General features: G+C 36.0%; 1 protein-coding gene and 1 pseudogene across 7 annotated transcripts in view; both read right to left on the reverse strand.

Moving 5' to 3' along the window:
• Positions 1 to 24,230, reverse strand: part of GRM1 (glutamate metabotropic receptor 1) — a 417,120-nt gene that overhangs the window by 261,728 nt on the left and 131,162 nt on the right. For all 7 annotated transcript variants that reach the window (XM_074397312.1, XM_074397314.1, XM_010337527.3 and 4 more), the window contains one exon: positions 18,879 to 19,128. In XM_074397312.1, coding sequence (XP_074253413.1) covers positions 18,879 to 19,128 — 250 coding nt within the window. The remainder of the gene's footprint in view (positions 1 to 18,878; positions 19,129 to 24,230) is intronic.
• On the reverse strand, positions 3,199 to 8,448 carry LOC141584246 (FUN14 domain-containing protein 2 pseudogene; annotated as a pseudogene).

Genomic DNA, 24,230 nt, shown 5'->3' on the forward strand with positions numbered 1-24,230 from the left:
AAACTTAACTTGTACAAACTATTTTCAGAACACGTCTAGCAGAAGGAGAATGAAGGTAATCTAAAATTTTTAACTCAGCCTATTCTATTCTATTCTATTCTATTCTATTCTATTCTATTCTAGCCTGTTGTGAGTTGTCAGAGGAAGTTACTCGGGGAATACTTGTCAGTTCTTGTTATTCCCCTAGGTTGGGATTAGAAAATCATATATTGAAACAATGGTCTAAAGGTCAGACATAGAGGGCTCACTTACTTTACTTTGCTGCTTCCTGTCCTGGTCCTCTGTTAGGAAAATGACATACAAACTTGAAACCAAATACTTAATGCTTAAAGAAGAAAAGAAAGCTTAGGTTGTGTCTATTTCATAATATAAGGTTAAAATGTGTAGCTAACATATATTGGTATAATGGCATGAAGGAGAATTCTGTTAAACATTTAAATTTCATTTTCTTCATAAAGGTTGTAATAACCTCAATATGGTAGATGTTAATATTGGTATCATTTTACAGAAAGGTTAAGTAACTCACTCAAGGTCTCTCAGTAATGAATGGGGAATCTGGAGTTAAAATGTAGGTATTTATATTACGAATTCTAGTTAAAAACTATTCTATGAGTAATTATCTGATGTAATTTATTGGTTATTTATAGAAATAATCTAGTTAAAAGATTTAATCATGTTCTAAGAACTTATTTAATCAACTAATTATTTTGGTATAGAATAGTACAACTTCATTGTTGCTTAGAAAATCTACAATATTTAATTTATCTTGAGGGAAAACTTACAGACTTCTTTTTTCCTTTCAAATATTTTTTGAGCTGTTGATTTCACAGGAGATAGAGCCAAGTGAATTAAACCAAAATTTTAGTATGTTAAGATCTCTGAATTTTTTTATTGATTTTCTTGCCTTAATTGACCAGAGAAGCCCATGGGGAGACATTCACATTACAGCTATTCATATTAATCCTCAAAAAGAGGTAAGACTGTTGACCCATCAATTCTAAAACAGCAGTTGCAACACATCATGACTTAAAGTTGAGCACATCAATAAATGTCCTAATTTATTAATCCGTTCTATTTCCTCATAGGTGTTTCAAAACTTCTGCTTGGAAGACAGGAAATAACTAAGATCAGAGCAGAACTGAAGGAAATAAAGACACAAAAAACTCTTCAAAAAATCAATAAATCCAGGAGCTGGTTTTTTGAAAAGATCAACAAAATAGACAGACCACTAGCCAGATTAATAAAAAAGAAAAGTGAGAATAACCAAATTGATGCAATAAAAAACAATTAAGGGGGTATCACCACAGATTCCACAGAAACCCAAACCATCATCAGAGATTATTACAAACAACTCTATGCACATAAACTAGTAAACCTGGAAGAAATGGATAAATTCCTGAACACCTGCATCCTCCCAAGCCTAAACCCGGAAGAAGCCGAAACCCTGAATAGACCAATAACAAGATCTGAAGTTGAGGCAGCAATTAAGAGCTTACCACCCAAAAAAAGCCCAGGTCCAGACGGGTTCACAGCTGAATTCTACCAGACATACAAAGAGGAGCTGGTACCATTCCTTCTGAAAATATTCCAGACAATTCAAAAAGAGGGAATCCTTCCCAAATCATTCTATGAGACAAACATCATCCAGATACCAAAACCCGGCAGAGACTCAACAAGAAAAGAAAACTTCAGGCCAATATCCATGATGAACATAGATGCAAAAATCTTCCATAAAATACAGGCAAGCCAATTGCAACAGCATATCAAAAAGCTCATCCACCATGATCAAGTAGGATTCATCCCAGGGATGCAAGGCTGGTTCAACATACACAAGTCCATAAACGTAATTCACCACATAAACAGAACCAGAGACAAAAACCACATCATTATCTCAATTGATGCAGAGAAGGCCTTTGACAAAATTCAACAGCCCTTTATGCTAAAAACCCTCAATAAACTAGGTATTGATGGAACGTATCTCAAAATAATAAAAGCTATTTATGACAAACCAATAGCCAATATCATACTGAATGGGCAAAAACTGGAAGCATTCCCTTTGAAATCTGGCACTAGACAAGGATGCCCTCTCTCACCACTCCTATTCAATATAGTACTGGAAGTTCTAGCCAGAGCAGTCAGGCAAGAAAAAGAAATAAAGGGTATCCAAATTGGAAAGGAGGAAATCAAATTGTCTCTATTTGCAGATGACATGATTGTATATCTAGAAGACCCCATCGTCTCAGCCCAAAATCTCCTGAAACTGATAAGCAACTTCAGCAAAGTCTCAGGATACAAAATCAACGTGCAAAAATCACAAGCATTCCTATACACCAGTAATAGACTTAAAGAGAGCCAAATCAAAAATGAACTGCCATTTACAATTGCTACAAAGAGAAAAAAATACCTAGGAATACAACTAACAAGGAACGTAAAGGACCTCTTCAAGGAGAACAAGTCACTGCTTCGACGAAATAAGAGAGGATACAAACAGATGGAGAAACATTCCATGTTCATGGTTAGGAAGGATCAACATTGTGAAAATGGCCATACTGCCCAAAGTAATTTACAAATTCAACACTATTCCCATCAAGTTACCAATGACCTTCTTCGCAAAACTGGAAAAAACCATCTTAAACTTCATATGGAACCAAAAGAGATCCCGCATAGCCAAGTCAAATCTAAGAAAAAGAACAAAGCAGGAGGCATCACACTACCGGACTTCAAACTATACTGCAAGGCTACAGTAATCGAAACAGCATCGTACTGGTACCAAAACAGAGATATAGACCAATGGAACAGAACAGAGGCCTCAGAGGAAATACAACATATCTACAACCATCCGATCTTCGACAAACCTGACAAAAACAAGCAATGGGGAAAGGATTCCCTGTTTAATAAATGGTGTTGGGAAAACTGGCTAGCCATGTGCAGAAAGCAGAAACAGGACCCCTTCCTGACACCTTACACCAAAATTAACTCCAGATGGATTAAAGACTTAAACATCAGACCTAACATCATAAAAACCCTAGAAGAAAATCTAGACAAAACCATTCAGGACATAGGCGTAGGCAAGGACTTCATGACCAAAATGCCAAAAGCAATGGCAACAAAAGCCAAAATAGACAAACAGGACCTAATCAAACTCCACAGCTTCTGCACGGCAAAAGAAACAGTCAGTAGAGTGAATCGGCAACCAACAGAATGGGAAAAAATTTTTGCAGTCTACCCATCTGACAAGGGGCTGATATCTAGAATTTACAAAGAACTAAGACAGATCTACAAGAAAAAAGCAAACAAGCCCATTCAAAAATGGGCAAAGGATATGAACAGACACTTTACAAAAGAAGACATACAGGAGGCCAACAAACATATGAAAAAATGCTCATCATCACTGGTCATTAGAGAAATGCAAATCAAAACCATATTGAGATACCATCTCACACCAGTTAGAATGGCGATCATTAAAAAATCTGGAGACAACAGATGCTGGAGAGGATGTGGACAAATAGGAACATTTTTACACTGTTGGTGAGAGTGTTAATTAATTCTACCATTGTGGAAGACAGTGTGGCGATTCCTCAATGACCTAAAAATAGAAATCCCATTTGACCCAGCAATCCCATTACTGGGTATATATCCAAAGGATTATAAATCATTCTACTATAAGGACACATGCACACGAATGTTCATGGCAGCACTGTTTACAATAGCAAAGACCTGGAACCAACCCAAATGCCCATCGACGATAGACTGGATAGGGAAAATGTGGTACATATACACCATGGAATATTACGCAGCCATCAAAAATGATGAGTTTGCATCCTTTGTAGACACATGGATGAACCTGGAAACCATCATTCTCAGCAAACTGACACAAGAGCAGAAAATCAAACACTGCATGTTCTCGCTCATAGGCGGGTGTTGAACAATGAGAACACATGGACACAGGGAGGGGAGAACTACACGCTGGGGTCCGTTGGAGGGAAATGGGGGAGGGACGGGGAGGTGGGGAGGTGGGAAGAGGTAGCATGGGGAGAAATGACAGATACAGGTAAGGGGAAGGAAGGCAGCAAACCACACTGCCATGTGTGTACCTATGCAACAATCTTGCTTGTTCTTCACATGTACCCCCAAACCTAAAAGGCAATAAATAAAAAAAACTTTTGCTTGACTATTTCCAATAAAAGGATCCTTGCTGACACCTAGAGAAATCTATTTTACTGTTGAATAATCACAATTGTCAGCATTTGTTGAGAATTCATTGTGTATTAGGTACTGAACTGGACACATTATTTGACATTAGGTATGAATTCAGTATCTATGAAGGCTAAAGCACTGATGAAAGAGTGCTAGGGATTCAAAAGCCAGCTAAACAAAATCGTGCTCTTATCATGCTTACATTTTATTATATAATCTTCAGAATAACTTAGGAGATAGGTACTATATTTAGTGAATTTTTGTCTCTCTTTTAAAGTGAGGAAAGAGGGTTAGAGGTTTCCCCAAAACCACAATGCCTATTATAACATATAGGTTTAGACAACCCAAGTATTATTGTAAGCTCTGTGAAACACAATTAATACATTTTTATAACCTAATGAAACCTACACCCTATCATCTATAGGGAAGATTGTAGGCCTTTCTCCTCTGGCTAGGAAGGTATGGCATATACATCTTTTGTTTCCATTCCACACAAATTGTGCATGAAGACTTGAAAACTCCAGTTTGTGATTTTAAAAAGAAAAACTTCCAATGACACAGAAGAGGATATTTTGGATTTATAAGATGGATTCTACATTTGTATTTATGTGTATTGTATTATTTTATTTTTACTATTTACCATTTTGAAGGAAAAACTAGACAGTCAAACCAACTTCTATAAAGTAAAATGCTCCTGTTTTTCATATACTGCTCCTTAAAGTCCCATGGGAAATACAATAAACCCAGCAAAGAAACACCATCTATATAGACATGTCCAGACAACTGGTAAGAGGCTTTACCTGAAGCTTTTACAATAGATGACACATAGAGAAAGTAGAGGTTGTAACAAGTATCTATTACAAATCTCAGAAAACTCAAGTGATAATGCTAGCACAGGAGATGTAGGTCTTCCAATGGTGTCACTGCAAAATTTGCATTCTGATTTCTGCTTTAACCTCATTAGCATAATAGCTTCAAAAGCAAAACTATAAAATGACTAATAGCCAAACATATTTAATCAGAAAAAGTGATTTCCAAACGCAAATACTATGGATCTGTTTCTACCATCATAATACGTAGCCTCTGAGATGATCCTGCCTCTTGGTGTTCATTCCCTTGCGCAATTCCCTCCCATTGAATTGCTGGAACTACTGACTTACTTCTAATGAATAGAATATGAAAAAAGTAACAGTATATCACTTCACAATTAGTTACAAAAAGACTATGACTTCCTCCATTCTCTCTCTGGATCTCTCTCTCTCCATCTGCCCCCCACCTCAGGGAAGCCAGATTTCACCTGAGCTGGCCCCACCCAGAGACCCATGTGGCAAGAAACTGATAGCTGCAACAAATAACCAGCAAGAATCTGAGCCACAGCAACAGCAAAGTAAAGAGTTTGGAAGCAGATTTTCCCCAAATTGAGCTTTGAAGTAATGAGATTTTGGATGGATGAAAACCATTTGCATTTCACAAGTCTTTCTTTACAGAAAGTCAGCCTCAGCCAAGACTTTCCTCTCTTTAAAGAAAATTCAAGGCACAAAGCCTTGGGGATACAAAGGTAAACATTCCTAATCTAATAACCCAAAACATAGCTAATACGCTTTTGTTTATCTTTTGGAAATTATAAGCTTAATTAAGTGATTACATAGCAATCAATGTAAAATTTTCCAATAGTATGTAGTGACCAAAATCAGTACACTGATTTAATAATTTTCAATATTCTACTTTGGCAAAACATACTAGCAAACTACACATAGTATACCTCTTTACTGACACAATTTTTGCAATTCCAGCTCCTTTTGCACTTATCTAGGTTTACAATCCCCACAGGCATGGACTAGAGTAAAATTTAATAACTGTATAATGTGCTATATTTGATCAGCAAGGAGGAAAAAATAATATTTATTTCTCTATTAAAAATGAATGCTAAATCTAGAAGCCCATAAGGTCATATCCAGTAGTTATCATATAGTGTTTTCATAAATCCCTGAAGCTCTGTCTATGTTTTGAAAAAAAAAAATGTCTATGGCAATTCCTAGGGAATATACCTGTGCAGGGAAAATTTAATACTAGAATAAAAAGTATAAAAATTTCTAAAACTGAATTTTCAGAACATGATTTTTTCAACTTTCAATGTTGTCTTAAAAATGTATAGAAATATCTTATCTCTAAGAGATAAGATAGCAGATAACAAATAAGGATCTATATTCTCCCAAATATGTGAACATACCTGACATAGACATAACTGGAACTACAACTCTGTGTAAGAACTTCAGGAAAAAAAAAAAAGTATTACATGCAATTTTCAAACATTCCACAGAATTCAGATAAAATCCTGGAATCATCCATCAATGAGAGAAGTTATTTATTTTTGCTGTCTAGAATGATTAAAGCAGTGGCTCTTAATTATTTTACGATTCATCAAAATTAGTTTATCCACAAACAGAGATGGAATATGATAGATTACAAGAATCAAGAGTTTTCTAGTCAAAGAACTTTCATACTGCAGCACACCTTCTTCTGAATCCGTTTATTACCAAAGTCCATCCAAACTTTTACCCAGCCATTCGCTCACTGTCCTGGGTCAGAGGAAGAAGTGTCGCCTCTCTTTTCAAAATTCAGCCCTATATATTTAATTATGATCCTATCTCCTTGATCAATTTATCAGTTAGTGTTTCTCTACTCTTCCAAAACCTATCTCTTTCCATGAAAAGTATAAAGCATTACACAATTTTCAATGTTTTAAATGCAAATAACATTAAACATGACTAAAACAAATTCTAGGACTATAAAAAAATACTGTTTTAATTTCAAACCATTAACCTACCCTCTAAGACTCATATGTTACCTCGTGGAAACATAGTGCCCTCACTCCAACCCCACCTTGAATATCACTGTGATAAGACCTTTCTTGGCTATTACTCACCTCACGTAGCTTTAAGATTCTTACTCTGTACCAAGTTATTCCCTCAGTCTACCAGTCTCTTAAGGCTCCCTCGCTCCTCTACCAAATATTTCCTAGATATTGTACTGTTTTTTCCACAAACTAATCCCTGAACTCTCTTTGACCTTCCACTCAATAGCCAGCCAAAGATGTCCATGCCCAAATCTCTGGAACCAGTGAATACATTAGGCTACATGGTAAAGATAAATTAAGGTGATAGATGAAACAAAGGCTTCCATTCAACCTGGTCTGAAATTAGGAAGAATGTCCTGAGTTATCCAGGTGTGCTTAATGTAAATACAAGGGCGATTAACAGTAGCAGAGGGAATCAGAAGAGAGTAGAAGAAAGATGGCAGCATGAGGAAGACTCAGTCCAATGCTACTGGCCTGAAAATGGAGGAAGAAGGCTGTGATCCAAGGAATGTAGATTTCTACAATCCAAGGCATGTAGAAAAGGCATGCCAATATCTTAATTTTAGCCCAGGAACACTCATTTCAAACTTCTGGTATCCCAAGTTTTTTTGTTTGTTTTTTCCGAATAAAACAAATCTTCAGTAGTGACTAGAAGAACTAACATTTATTAGTCTCTTCTGTCACCATCAAGCTCCAGAAAGGACCATATTAACTCACACTAACAGGTTCTTATAGAAGCCATTTGGATTTGCCATAGCTGGGAGGAAGGCATGGGAAAAGTGGTGGCAGGGCTCTATACTCTGTGATGGAATATAGAGGCTGCTGGCTGGGAAAAAAACAAGAAAAAGAGAAATGAGGTCATCCTTCTTATGATGACAAGCAGAAGACCTCTGAAAAATCCCCCAGTCATTAGAACTTTCTTCTTCACAAATGACATCACCTCCTCAGCTTTGCTCTTGACCTCAGTAGTTATCTGATTGGTCTTATGGATTTACAGCTGTTCTCTGGCTTTCTTCAAATCCTCCTCCACTTGTTGCCAGTCATCTTTGATGTACCCAGTATGACTTGCAAGCTTAAGGAGAAAAAAAATGACCCCTCAGAGCTGCCGCAACCAATTTTCCAACCTTTTGGAATATGAAACCCATGTACCATCCAGTGACACTTCCAATTAACAGCTGGGTTGTCACAGGATACTTTTTGGCCAAAGGTCCAGGTTCCTGTCCAAACAGCTTATTCTCCCATGACTGATTTTGAGTAAATTCTGCAAAATCCAGTGACTCAAATTTTCCCTCAAAGTGTCCTTGACTGGACATGGCCATTTCAGTGAGTTCATCTCCCAGAGACACATGCAGAGGATCCACACTGTAGGATGCAGAGCGGTGTGCAGTTGCTGCACCAGGTGGCTTTTAACATGTGAGGGCCCAGAACTTAATATTAAAATTTTGTATTGTTAACTCATTAACCTTGTGGTAATTTGCTATAGTAGAAAAAATAGAAAATGAATACGCTCTTATTCTGCAACCTTCATCACTGTACCCTATTACACAGAGTACTCTTGAGCTAGACATTTTTTTGAAGATCTTTGCTTGTAGTGACTAGGTGAGTGGCTTTGGATAAGTCATCAAACCTCTTTGAGCCATGGTGTTCTCATATATAAAATACCCCTAATACACAGTATAAATTCAAAAAAAAATTCTATGTTACTTCACAATGCAAAACATAGACTTCAATAAAATAGTCTACCCAAGATAAATATATAAACAACAAAATCAAGCCCCAGATAAAAGATTTCATATCCAGAATTGTTAAAATATATTACCAAAAATTTCCAGTTTATAACAAAAAAGCATGAGATATCAAGAAAAAAAATAGTGTGACTCACATACATGGAAAAAAAGAAGCAGACTCACATACATGGAAAAAAAGAAGCAGGCAACAAAAACTGCCTGTGAGATGGACCAGATGTCAGCTATAACAAAGGCTTTAAAGTATCTATTATAAATATATTCAAAGAACTAAGGAAACTATGCTTAAATAAGTGAAAAGTGATATAATGACAATGTATAATCAAATAGAGACTATCAATCAAAAGGCAGAAGTTATTAAAAAACATGAACCAAAATTAATTCTGGAGTTGAAAAGATAAAATGAACAGTTCACTAGAAGGGCTCAACTGTAGGTTTGAAGTGGCAGAAGAAATACTAAGTGAATCAATAATGATTATAAAACCCAAAGAAAAGAGAGAAAATAGAAAAACAGTAACAACAAAAATGAATGGAGCCTCAGAGAAATCTGAGATATATTTAAGTGAGTGTACCAACATACATATAAACAGAGTACCAGAAAAAAGTGGAAAAAGATAAAGGAGAAGTAAAAATATTTAAATAAATAATGGTTGAAAACTATCCAAATTTGCTGAAAAATTTTTATCTACATATGCAAGAATGAACTCCAAGTAAGATAAACACAAAAAGATTAAGGCTCAGCATAGTAAAAATGGTTACATTTGGAATAAAGAGAAAAATCTTGAAAACCCACTGATTACATAAAAAGAAAACACCAATAAGATACAGATGTAATCCCTTATGAGAAACAATACAGGACAAAAGACAGTTAAATGACATAGTCAACATACTGGAGAGGGTAAAAAAAAGCTGTTAGCCGAGAATCTTATATCCAGCAAGACTGTTTTTCAAAATTAAAGGTGAAATAAAGATATTTTCAGATAAACATTAGAGAAAGGCAAATCAAAACCACATGCAGTATCACTTTATGCCCACTTAAATAGCTATATTACAAAGGACAATAACAAGCCTTGGTTAGTATGTGAAAATGTCATACATTGCTAGTAGGAATGTGAAATGGTGTCTTCCTGCCTTCAACAACTAAAACACCAAATAAAATATATAAACCAACTGTTGTCAGACACTGTATAAATGTCAACATAGGATTATCATTCTGCAGAAAATTAAAAAGATGAACCAAACTGTCCATATTCCTGTCTGGTGGTAGTCTCTATGCTGCAGAACAGGGAAGGAAAATTCAGCAAAGAATAAGAAAACAGGGATCAGAGTTTGGGAAGGTTGAAGCAGGTAGACTTACAGGGTCAGAGTACTGAAAAGGAGAAAAGTGCATTGAAAAGTAAGTCTATGGAGGGATTCCCTCCAGTTTTCAGCTAAGTTCTGATGTGCACATATCTGAGAAGAAAATATCTAAGGCTGGAGAAAGACTCACTGGAAAACATAAAACAAACAAATCCTGGAACTTATACAATATTGAGAATAGCTCCTACCCCATAAACTGCAGTAGAAAGCCTGCCTGGCAAGACACAGCAGGACATTAAAACAACTACTCTAAATATGTTCTTGTATATCCCAGAAGAATGACCATGTTAAGAAAAGAAACAAAGTATACCCAAGTATAACTTCTAGAGATGAAAAAAACAGTATCTCAAGTTTTAAAAGTACATGATGAGATTAACAGATTAGATGTTGCAAAAGAAAAGATCAGTGTACTCAGTCATAGCAATAGAAATTGTTGAAAATGAAAAAGAAAAAAGTGGAAAATAAATAAATAGGTAAATTCTCCATATAAAATTATCAAACACAAATAAATGGAATCTCAGCTAGAAAGAATATAACAGCGAAGACAGAAATAATATTTGAAGAAATAATGGCCATTTTTCTAAATTTGATCACATTTATCTAAAACTTTCAATAAGCCCCAAGTCCCACAAATATTAAAAAAAAACTGCATCAAGTCTTTTCATAATAAAATGACTCAATACTAGTGATAAGGAAACATACTTAAGAGCATTCAGCAATAGTATTACTAGTAGTAGTAGTATTATATTAGAGAAACAAAGGTAAGAAGAAATATAGCAGATTTCTCACCAGAAATTATTTAAGTCAAATTATAATTAAGTAATAGCTCTAGAGAATTGAGAGTAAAAGTCAACAATCAATGTAGAATTCTATATCAGGAATTTTTTTAAAACTAAGACAAAATTAAAACATTTGCAGGCAAAAAATGTAGAAGAAAATTTGTCTCAGTACATCAGCCCCATAAGTGATATTAAAGGATATTCTTTAAGCAGAAAGAAAATAATCCAGAAGAAAATATGGATCAATACAGAGGAATAAAGAAGGTCATAAATAGTTATTATATTGGTAAACATAGAAGCTAATTGTTCTCATTTTTATTTCTTGCAAGATAATTCACCATTTAAGCAAAAATAACAATGTATTTTGAGTTTAATAATAGATATAGAATTAAAATATATGATAACAATAGAATCAAAGGTCAGGAAGGAGATACAGAAATATACCACTGTAAACTTCTTATATTGTATGTGATGTAGTATAATATTCTTGGGAGGCAGACAATACCAACGTAAAGAAGTATATTTGAAACCCTAGATTGACTATTCATAATTGTTATAGCTAGTAAGTCAAAACTAGAGAAAAAACGGAATGCTCAAAATTTAATTAAACTAAAATAAGAATACCCACACACATATATTACATTGTTTTCAACAAAATAACAAGTTAATTTAATGAAGAAATAATATTTCCTTCAGTGAAAGGTTCTCAAATGACTGGATATTCTTATATAAAAAGAACATTCGCCCCATGTCACAACATACACAAAAATTAAGTCCAAATGAGTTACATATCTAATAGGAGGGCAAAAATTATAAAACTTTTAGAAAAATTTTTGTGACCTTGGAGGAGGTAAAATATTTTTGATAGACCTCAAAGAGCATAAACCATAAAAGAAGAAATTGATAACTGCACTGTTAAAATTCAAAACATTTTATCTTCTGAAGACATTCAACAGAATTAAAATTTCAGATACATATTGAGAGGAAATGTTTATTATACACATATATGGCAAATCACTGTGTCCAGAAGTTATAAATAACTTTTACAACTTCATAATGAGAAGATAAATAACCTGAAATCCAACTGGACATGGATGTGTAAGAAATTTCACCAAAAAAGATATTAAAATGTCAGATAAGTACATTAAAGTATTCAACATCATTAGTCATTAGGAAAATGCAAATTAAAACCACAAAGAGATGCCATGATACACCCACTGGAATAGCTAAAAGTAAAAAGACTGACAATACTATTTTGGTGAAATGTGGAGGAATTAGAACTCTCATACATTGCTGGTGGAACTGCAAAATTGTACAGCCACTTTGAAAAATAGTCAATTTCTTATACAGTAACATAGAAGGTTAAACATATACTTATGACCCGTAATCTCACCTGTAGATAGTTCCTAAAGAGAATTGAAAATACATGTCCACACAAAGACTTGTACAAAAATGTTCACAGCAGTATTATTCGAAATAATTACAAATTAGAAACAATCCAAATGTCTATCAATAGGTTAATGGATAAGCAAGTTGAGATATATCTATGTCATGGAATACTGCTCAACAATAAAGAGGAAATTAGTAATATGCCCAACAGCATGAGGGAATCTCAAAAGTATTTTGCCAATCAGACACAAGAGACTACATTCTGTATGATTCCTTCTATATGAAATTCTAGAAAAAGCCAGCATAATTCCAGTGGTTGCCTGTTTCCAGGGGTTGCAAGGAGAGACTGCAAAAAGGGACTAAGGGGCACTAAGAAACGTTGTGCAAGTGTCCCATATCATAATTTCCTTGTTGCTTATGGCAAAGCATGATAGTTTTGGTGCTTATGTCACTGTATAGAATTATCAAAATTCGTCACATAAACACATAAGATTGGTGAATTTCAATAAAGCTGATTTGAAGAGCACATATAAATTCCTAAGTCCCTTCCCCAGCATATTAAACTAGAAAGAAGGTGGAGCTCAAAGCTAAACTTTTTAAAACTTCCCCAGGTTTATGATACAGACAGGTAAGTGGCTATGGAGGGGGTCTAACTTCAGGAACAACTCAGTCATCAGTTCCCATTCTGGTAATTAGCAAGCATAGTACTTCATTGGTAGGCCCCAGGCAACTTGGAGATGGCTAAGACTGACCTTGAATTATGTTTCAATGCTCCTACTCTGCATTTTGATTAGTCAGAAAACTGGAGCATGACTATGTGTTCAGAGGGCAGGTCAACAGGCCAATTTGGGCAGCAGGAGAAGACACAAACACAGGAAATAAACAGAATTGCAAATAGATTTTTACTACTCCTACTACTATTTACTAATCTCAAGTGTTTCTGTAGTTTAAGACAAAAATCTTAAAGGCAAGTAAATTTCAAGAAATGAAAAAACAGAGCTGAAATGGTAGAATAACAGGCAATAGAGTTAAACATTCATTTTGTCTTCCCTTTCAAATATGTCCTATAAGCAGTTCATTCATAGTGAATGCCATATGAGTGCAAAGCCCTGATCCAGGCATCATCAGATAGTACTTCTGAAAGCTAACTCAACAGAGGTCAAAAAAAAAGAAGATCCAAAGTCCTGACCAAGAAATTCTATTGATGGTCTAAGGTGAGATCAAGGAATCTATTTTTAAGTGCATTTGCTGATTCTGATTTGCACCCAGGTAAGAACCGTCACAGGTGCTACAAGAACATATTAAGATAAATTTCATGTTATCTCTGATCAGCATCAGAGACAAAATGAGTTGAATCATAATGACATCCTTTTTCACCCATTCCAATTGAGTAGTGCCATACAGATGCAGACAGCACCAGAAACCCTTTTCCTCGGTATTTTAATACACTGAAGGCAGGTAAAGACGATGAAAGTGGAATCTTTCATGTTTCAGATGTCCAGTGTCTGAAACATGACACTATTGGTGTTAGAATAAAGTAAGCATTCATAATTACCAAATTTAATGTAAATCAGCCACCTCAGTTATTATGGAAATCCTGAGCAATTCTGTGTCAGAGATCTATATTCACAATACCTGTTGATATCTCACAAATAATGTTTATTCTTCAGCATATTCCAAACAAAATTCCTTCTCCTATCTTAGCACACATTTCTCAGTCTTTTTCTAGCAGTGTAATTTTCCACAAAACTCTCATTATTCTGCCCGTAGAGGAGGAGTGTTTAAAGAAAGGTATAGCCTGTCTGCAGGTTTGTAAGCATTTCCTGCCCTTGGGAACTGAGAAAAGGCCAAGTCATATAGCTGTAAGTCATGACTATTAAGCATCAGAAAATGCTTATCGGCCTTACTGGCCTTCTGATTATAATCCATTTTTGGAGATGTCACACTTCCATGAAAGTCCACATTCTCTTTAAAATAAAACCTTTGCAACTTTTCCTAACGGTTGCAAACTTTAGATTTTTCCCCATTTTTTTCATAGTGGAAAGATGAAACCTAAAAAAAATATTTATTTTCAAAAGGTATATGAAACATAACACCATGGTATATAATCTTATATTTCAAGGATATAGAGGTCATGTTTTCCAAATATGTGTTCTGAAAGAAAAAGACCCCCAAACGGTACACAGTCAAAATGAAGTATTCCATTTGCTTTAAAATGAAACTACAGTCTTTTTTCCAAATAAAGGAATTGCTCCATTTCAACCACTTTTTAAATGTGTGTTTAACGTGTTTGTTGTGTTTCAACTAAAAAAGCATGGGATTAACATTTTCTTGGATCAAGTTTTTGCTAAAGTGCAGGGGTTGGTATTTCTCTGCAGTGACAAGTGATAGAAAGTTGGCCTAATGAGTGAGAAGATCACAGAGTTGGGAGAAGAAATAGTTAAAACAGCACACACTAGCAAGGAACAAGCATTTGAAATGAAAGAACTGTTAAAAAAAAAAGGATATAGTCATAATCCAATAAAAAGGGATGGCAAATATATAAATAAATATGGTACACCTAGTATGTCTAATCAGAGACTCCTAACAAGGCAGAGGTAAACTTAGAGCAAAGGCTTCCCCAGATGAGGAAACCAAGTTCTGGATAACGCCAACACTAGGGAAAGGACTAAGACCAGGAGGCTGTCACTCACCCTGAAAGAATAGTGTGTCTTTAGGGGAGGTAAGGTACCCACAAGGGACCTACTGCTGAGACCCAGTGATGATTCAGCAGGCAAGCAGGCATTTTGTGATTAGACAAATACAATAACCCAAGTGGGTTTTTGTTCCAGTTTTACAGATGAATTGTGGAGACACAGGCTGATTGAAGATCATCAACCCTTACCAAACCAAGTAAAATTTATTGATTCTAGAATATCAAAGGGAAATCAGGGGTCACATACTATGGCTCCCTGCTCTCTCTACCACCTCCCAAGCTTTTTGACGTAGTTATTTAAAAGTTATGATGCCAACACACTATGTTTGACATGAAGGAAAATAAACAATTGTATAAAACCTGGTTTCTACAGCTGAGGAGGTTATAATTCAATATCTACATATGTATATGATAATATGGTACAGTAGTAAGTTTGAATATTGACTCTACCACTTATTAAACTTAGGAATTTGGGGTAATTATTGAACTTTTCTGATTTTTAAGTCAACCTTTCAGGGTTGTTGTTGGAACTGAAGACAACATATATGAATAGCCTAGTACCTATAAACCCTCAATAAATGGTAGCTATGGTTTTGTGCTCATACACATAAATTATTCTGTTTTACTTTCTTCAGATAGAGAAAACAATTTAATAATTAGAACAGATCCATCAGTTAACTATTAGTATTTTAATAATTATACCTTAGGATTTTAGAGAAATATCACCCATTCCAAGTTGGCTTCTATATAAATATGTTCTATAGATAAAGCTTGGCATGCAAAGAGAATGATATTGTAGAATCTCATGTTAAGATAAAGAAATGAGCTGGAAAAAAGGTTAACTGAATTATCCTTTAATGAATTATCATAGAAAATATTTAAAACTAGGAGGGAAATAAAAGAATGCAAAGAAATAAAGACTAACTCAAAGCATAAAATAATTTTCTCATGGGAGAAAAATATATACTTCAGCTGATTTTGCTAAAGAAGGTGACTCTAAACAATGAAATAAATCTCTGAAAGAGAGAACAAATTAAAAGAAAACTAAGATTAATGCCAATATCTCTTAAACAAAACAATCTACCTGAATTAAACCTTAGAAAGACTGGAGAAAAAAAAAACAATCACAGTAAAACTAGAACTCTTACCTCACATTTTGTTTTGTTTTTCCATCACCCCACACACATACTAATTAGTAGCACAGATTCTCAAGTTGTAATGCCTAAGTTCAAATCCCAGCTCTGGCACTGCAGCACATTTTGACAAGTTACTGTACTCCTTCATATATCAAGAGTAGAATAATATTAGTTCCTATCTTATTGCATTGTTGTGACAATTAAATGAGTTATACACAAAGTTCTTAGAACATTGCCTGTATATAGTAAGTCCTAAACAGATATTATCAGATGCAGATGCATCATCAGCATCACAATCATTATTACAATCATTATTATAAATATAGTGAGCATAATTCTGAGAAGCATCTTAAATTAAGCTATTTCATAGAGCCTAGAAGAAATGAATATTTTGCACTATGATTAACTTGATTGTGATTAGTTAATTTGCTTGGTGAGAATACTGCGCCAATTTGTTCAGAGTCAAAGGTTTGATTCTCCCCTGGGTCTGCTGACTATATTACATATCCACAGATTTATCCTAATATTGACCAGCTTATTCTATAAATTCTGGTTTTAACAAAGTGACTAGTGAGAAAATTGAGCAGTCTAAATTCATGAATAATATTAGACAAACAAATCTATAAATACATCTCTATTGATCTTAAATTAGTCATATTGTCTTAATATATTATAAATTCTAGTACTAGAAAAAGGTTTAAACATAACCTGGAGCCAAACATTTTATTTTTATTTTAAAAAACAGGCTCCAAGACAAAAAGCTACTAAGTAAAGAAGATCACATAATTACTTCATAGCATAGCTAGAACTCTTAGCCCATTTTTGTTTTGTTTTGTTTTTTTATTACCCCACAATTATTAAATATATAATATTTTTATTCTCTATGAGAACTTTTTTTAAAAGTCTATTTTTCTATCAGTAGAGTTTATTATTCCATTCTAAGCAACTCATTCTAAGTGATCAAATATGGAGCTTTGAAGGCCTTTGTAATGACTTTGTTATGAAAGAAACAGAGGTCATTTTAAGGTATTAGGCATGTAAGGTAATGAGTGACATTGCTTGACTTAATTTTTTATAAGATCATTTTGCCTTCTTTGTTAAGACTAGATGGCCAAGAGGTCCAATTATGATGTTATCGCAACAAGCCAAGTGAAAGATGGTGGTGGCTTGGACCAGGATGGTAGCAGAGGAAGTGGTGACAAGCTGTCCACATCTGAATATGTTTTGATGGTAGCACCAAGAAGAGTTCCAGACATATTGCATGTGAAGTGTGAGAGAAAACAAGAGACATGGAGATCAGGCTGTAAGTCTTCATTTAAAAAGTTCTTATTTTTTTTTAACCAAATCTCTCCTGCTGCTATCTATACCATGATTTATGATCTTCACCTGTATGAAAAGAAGTTCATGACCACCTACACAATGTCCTATTGTGACTCTGGCAGTAGCCAGAATCATACCATGTGTTATGAAAGAAACCAAACAATGGCTTCTGATTTCAAAAAAGTTCAACATTTGGTAGATAAAATCCCTTAGAAAGGGAATGAGACATATTTGACAGCATTACTAATGTAGCTAGAAGTTGCTGCTTGAGGTTAAACTGGTGCCATTCTGGACATGCCTACTGAAATGAGGGAACCAAGCCCACCACATGTGCATTGACATGAGTGACAAAACAGCATTTAGGATAGACTCCATCCCCCATAAATAGAGGGATTCAGCCACCTCAAGGGAAGGCTACTTCCAAGGATGGGATAGGCTCACCACTTGGCTGTGTCCCCAGTTCAGCTCCTTATGAACTTGTATCTGGATGTCAGGGAAGGGAGAGAAAATTATGAACAAAAATATTTAAAAGGCTGCTTTCATCAAAATTCTCTAAAAAATTGAGCCAACACCATTTTGACAGACACTTGTGGAAAGTAGCCCAGAAAAGCAGAAACATTTTTCCTCACTTGGCAAAGAGCATGGTATAGCTTTGGCATCTCAAAGATTCCATGCATCAGTGAGTGTAACTATTAGCACAGGAAGCAGTACCCTCAGAAGCTCAAGTGTTCATTGCAACAATAACTCCCTAGGATATGTCAGTGGAACCCAGCAGAGGTGGGGCAGATAAGAGGAATAAAAGAGGTAGAGATCACATGTAGCTGACCTCTTCATAGACAAGCACCTAAAGAAACACGTGCAAGACTCTCAGAAATACTTGTATGAGCTCAACTGCATTATTAGGAGGTTAAAAAAAAAGAGCTAGAAAGACTTAAGTTGCCATTATCATTCTGCCCAGTTCATAATAGTGACAGAATTCTCCAGATCAGCTTCCCATCATTTTTTCTGAATAAGTCTCAAAATTCTTCTTATCTACTGCTCTGCTCTTGTTTTTCTTTCTTTCTTTTAAATAGTCAAAGTCTTACTCTGTTGCGCAGGCTAGAATGCAGTGGCACCAATCATAACTCACTGTAACCTCAATCTCCTGGGGGCTTAAACAATCCTCCTTCCTCAGCCTTGCTCTGCTCTGCTCTTGTCTAGCAGGAAGATGCCAATATCCACATTATCAGTGAGATCCAGAACTAATGTTGAGCTCAGCACTGCACATCTCTCCCACTTGGAGTTAGAAGTCCAGTTTTGTAAAAGGAAGCTTATGTATTCCAAAGTGTGAGTGTGTGTGTGTGTGTGTGTGTGTGTGAGAGAGAGAGAGAGAGAGAGAGATAGTGAGAGAGAGAGCCTTACCTTCCAATGAGTGAGAACTCGCCCACAACACCAAGGCGCCGCATGGCACTCAGGAGTCCTCGCACGGTCATGCCTTCGCAGAAGCAGACCACCACTCTGGCCTTGGGAAGCCTCTCTCGGAGTTTGCGTAAGAGTCGGTCAAAGCTCTTCTCCCCAGCATTGCTGTAGATTTTGTCCGAATGGGCGATGCAGAGCCCTTCCTGGGCAGCCAGCTCTTTGAAAGCATCCATTCCGCTCTCCCCATAATTCCCTGTCCGGAAACAATCAGCAGATATTCAAGACAACTGTGGCAACGACACCACTTACCAAATGGAATAACAACTTGTTAGTCACAAATATCAAGAGAACGGACTTGCCACAGATTTGTAAATATGACTGAGACTGAAGGAAGATCTGGATGGATGAAAGAGTAATCGAATGTAACCAATCAGCTCTGTGGAAACGAGAGACTATCTGAGCTAGGGAACCCATAATGAGACAAGTTTTGTGAAATGAAGGATTGCTGCCCTATTTTACACCCATTATTAATAGTTCTTGTCCCAGATCTTAACTACATGGGAGAAATCAGTGCATTGGACTAGGGAGGTGAAAGGGACAGAAAGAGACGGCCTGTTCATATGAGGACTTGCTTCCACTGACCGCCAGGTTAAAAGGCAGCCACTCTTAGTAACATAAAGCCCTGCAACATTTCCATGAAGAATGAGTAAGCAAAGTAAATGAAACACCTGGCCAGATCAGAGATCAGCAGACCGGAAAAAGCTACAGGGCTTCATCAAAATCTACCACCCTCTGACCAAGTGACGGGGTTATGGGAGATTTGTGCCTTATATTCTGATTTTTGTTGTATATAATTCTTGTAATAAAATACACTTAAAAACTGAAAATTCATAGAAATCAATGAGATAAATATCATACTTTACAAATTCCCTGTCTCTGTATTCCACTGATGACTTCAACCCCCATTCTATAAGCCTCTGTGTCCCTATTCCTCTCCCCAAGTTTGGGGACTTTTAGATGCATGTGGATGATACATCTAATACCACATCCTCACGGTTTCTCAGACTCTCCCCTTCCATTGAAGTTTCCTGTAACCCACACACCTCCAGGGCCACACTTTTGACCTTGCTATCACAGATGTTTCTAATACCTCTGAATGTGGATGCCAAACATCTATCTCTGTTTCCTCATTTTATCATACAAACTCACATATTCTACTACCCCTACTGCAGCACTTCTTCAACCTCATCAAAACTTCAAAATTAACCTTCTTGTTTTCTCCTTCCATCCGCCCTCTCGTTTCCTTCTTAGCCCAGCTTAGATTTCATAGTCTACCCCTTAATTGCTTCTTGCAAATTCCTTAACTCGCTTGTGTTTTCCTGCCGTTAATGCTAGTTAAACCCAACCAGCTGCCTAATCCATGTCTACACCTGAGCACCTAAATACGGGCAAGAAAGACTCAGAACCTTGCTGACTGGTTTCCTTTAAAATTCATTGAGTACACATGCCAAAAGGGATATTCAATAGCACAAGGAAATTATACTACATCACCCCTCTAAGAAAATTTATTTCATTAATTATTAAATATAAATATCAAGAAATTATTTCATTATTAAATATAAATATTTCATTAGTTATTTCATCCTTACTCTTCCATCTTAAAATTTCCAAACTACCAAAACCATACTTACTCCCTATTTCAACCTCATTGTCATTTCATATTTTGATAAGAACAGATGATCAAAACTGTTTGAATAGAAACAGTCCATCAAAAACTAGTTCAGCCTCTCACTACAACATCTATAAACATTCCTTCACAGGCATTTATATTATCTATCAACCTTTCTGTTGTAAATTTGAAGTGTGTCTACTGCAGGTTAGAGCCAAACCCTGCTCATGGACACTAGATCCCATCACTTTTTGTCTATTCAAGGAGTTTCTCCTACAGTTGTTCCATCTCTTGGATAATCAGTTTCTCCCTCCTATCAGTGTTAATCAAAAAGAAAAATACCCCGACCTCATTTTCCCTCTTGAGTTACTGATTCATTGCTCCTGTTTACAGCAACAATAATTGCCTAGGTCAATGTATTTACTTCTTCCATTCTCTCCTTTTTGGCATTTTTTCCCCTCTTTTTCTTAGTTGAGATCTAATTGATACACAAAAATTGCACACATTTAATGTATATATTTTGATGAGTTTGGACGTAGACATACCCATCACCTCAGAATCTTCTCTTACCAAAATCTTCTCTTGCCAAAGTGAGTAATAATCTCCCTGTTTCCATGTCTTGTGATCTGTTGTCTCATCTTCATCAAGCACCCAATTACATTCAACAGTTGGTCATGCCCTCTGGAAACATTTTATTCTCTTTGTTTCTGTGATACAACCTTCTCCTCTTTCCTCACTTCACTGGTCACTCCTCAGTAGTTTGCTGGATTTTCCTTCTCTGCTCCAACTGTCATGCCAGGACTCAATCCTAGGAACTTTTGCCTTTTTCATCTATATTCTCACCATAAATACTCCCACTCTGTCACATGCATTCAAATATTATTTGAATGCCACTGTTGAATCCCAAATATAGATCTTTAGACTGAACTGCCCCTTGGATCAACAGATTGGTTTACTTAATTGCCTACCTGAGGGTATCCATGTATAGACACTTTAAATTTAACATAACTGAAATAGAATCATTTCCTTCTCTATCTTGCAAATCTACTTCTTTTAATACATGATGCCATTACCCACCAACTTGCGCAATAATGAAAATTTTTAACAATTTTTATTTCCATCTTTTTCTCACATTCCAGAACCATTCCTGTAACCCTTATCTCTAACCTTAATCTTTTCTCTTTCTGCTATTTCAGCCTCTGCCACTCTAAATTTTGTCTTAGGTCAGGTTATTTAAAAACAGAGCCTGATAGGAAGATTCTTGTTCGAGTAATTTATTGAGGAACAGAAACCAAAAAGAAACAGGGAAGAACGGTAGGAGAGAGCTAAGCAAAAACATCATTTAAGCTGAATAGCCTCAGGCTGACAACTATAAAATACTAGAGCACATTATACTAGAGAGTTACCCCCACCTCCAGGCAAGGGATCCCTTTGTCAGTCAATTATTGGCTAAGGTCCACGAGAGGGAAGACAAGGTACGGTCTCCCAGGAAACAGGCAGCTGGGATTGATAGAAACCTACTTTCTTTCTTTTTTGAGCCTGAGTCTCACTCTGTTGCCTAGGCTGTTGTGCAGTGGCACAATCTCAACTCACTGCAACCTCCACCTCCTGGGTTCTAGCAATTCTCCTGTCTCAGCCTCCCGAGCAGCTGGGATTATAGGTGTATGCCACCATGCCTGGCTAACTTTTGTATTTTTAGTAGAGACAGAATTTCACCACATTGGTCAGGCTGGTCTCGGACTCCTGACCTCGGGTGATCCACCCACCTTGGCCTCCCATAGGGCTGGGATTACAGCCATGAACCACTATGCCCAGCCAACAGAAGCCTACTTTCATGGTAGCTAGGAGACTGGGACATCCAGCAGGTAAAGGGAATCTGGGTGGGCCAAGTATAGTATCCTCTACACCAAGTAAATATCAGCTTTTACCTAGACAAGTGCCCTAGACTCCTGATTTGTCTTCCTGCATCCATTCTTGTTCTCAGTGATTGATTTCACACCTAGCAACCAGAGTAATCTGTTAAGGGGTAAATCAGATTTTGTCACTCCTTTACAGAAAATTCCACTTCCATTCCAACATGCGTGGAATAAAACTGAAGCTCCTTCCCCTGAACTACCAGGCTGTGCAGCGGCTTCTCCATAAAACTGGAAAAGGTCTGGGAGGGGAAAGTGGAAAGAGGTGAGGTTGGAGAAATTGGAAGGCTCACCCCATGAGCCTTTCCTCCTTTTCTGTTAGGGAAATACCCCAAATTCATGCGTGCTATTTCCATCACCTGAAAAGATGCTCTGCTACTGGGTGATCTTATCAGTAATATCATGAAAAAAATCACCTCCTTTAAAAGCCTTTCCTGATCAGTTAGCTTAAAGCGACCTCTAAGTAAATCCTGATCATTCCCCAATATTTTATCTCAAAATAGTCATGGGTCACTTTATCACAGGGATATGTTCTGAGAAATGTGTTGTTAGGCGATTTTGTCATTGTATGAACATTATAGTGTACTTCCACAAACATAGATGGCATAACCTACTATACACCTGTGGTATATCGAATAGCCTATTGCTCCTAGGCTACAAACCCAGACAGCATGTTACTGTACTGAATACTTTAGGCAACTGTAACACAATGGTAAGTATTTGTGTATCTAAACATAGAAAAGATACAGCAAAAATACCATAGTATAATCTTATGGGACCACAATTATATACATGTGGCCCCTTGTTTCCCAACATGTCATTATGTGGTGCATGACTGTACATATTACTGATATTTTTGTTTATTTTTCTTTTTTCCCTAGAACGCAAGATTCATAAGAAAATATTCTGTGGCTTTTTCAGGGATGTACTCATGATAGTTCTAGATACTTAAATGCATAGCAAAGATGCATTTGTTGTATCAGCCCAATAGAAAAATGGGCAAAAGTTATAAACAAAAGCAATTTAAACAAAATAAGTAAAAGTGGGTAACAGGCATATGAAACAAATCACTGAACCTTATTTGTTATCAACAGAGTACCTTTAAAGTCTAATATTATTTTTTCACCTATTAGAATGCTAGAAGTTCAAAGATTAATGATATTCAGTGTTGGCAAGGTAAAATATATACACTGTTGGTGAAAGCAGTTGAAACTTTTGGGGCACAATTTGGCAATAGTTTTCAAAAAATTTTAGGATAAATACCATGTAAATGCAGCCATTATTTAAGAAAATAATTGTAAAAATATGACAGCATTCAGAAAGGACTTGGGACTTAAATGTCAACATTGGTGAAAGTTTCAAGAGCAGTGTGTGTGTGTGTGTGTGTACATGTGTGTTTATACACACAGAGAAAGGAATATTATTTAGCCATTAAAAAGTAAAACCTGTCATTTGCAACAACATAGATTGAACTGGAACACATTAAGTTAACTGAAATAAGCCAGACATACAAAAGTTGTGCATATTTGCACTCATTTGTGGGAGCTAAAAGTTCAGTCTCATGAAGATCGAGTAGGAGGGTGACAAGAGGCTGGGAGTGGTAATGGAGAGAGAAGATAAAGAGGGATTGGTTAATGATTCCAAAAATAGTTAGATAAAAGAAATAATATCTACTTTAGTAGCACCATAGAGTGACTATAGTTAACAAAAATTATTGTATATTTCAAAAAAAACTAGAAGAGTAAAATTGGAATCTTCCTAACAAAGAAATGA

This window comes from Saimiri boliviensis, chromosome 4 (assembly GCF_048565385.1).
Source record: "Saimiri boliviensis isolate mSaiBol1 chromosome 4, mSaiBol1.pri, whole genome shotgun sequence".
NCBI lineage: Eukaryota > Metazoa > Chordata > Mammalia > Primates > Cebidae > Saimiri > Saimiri boliviensis.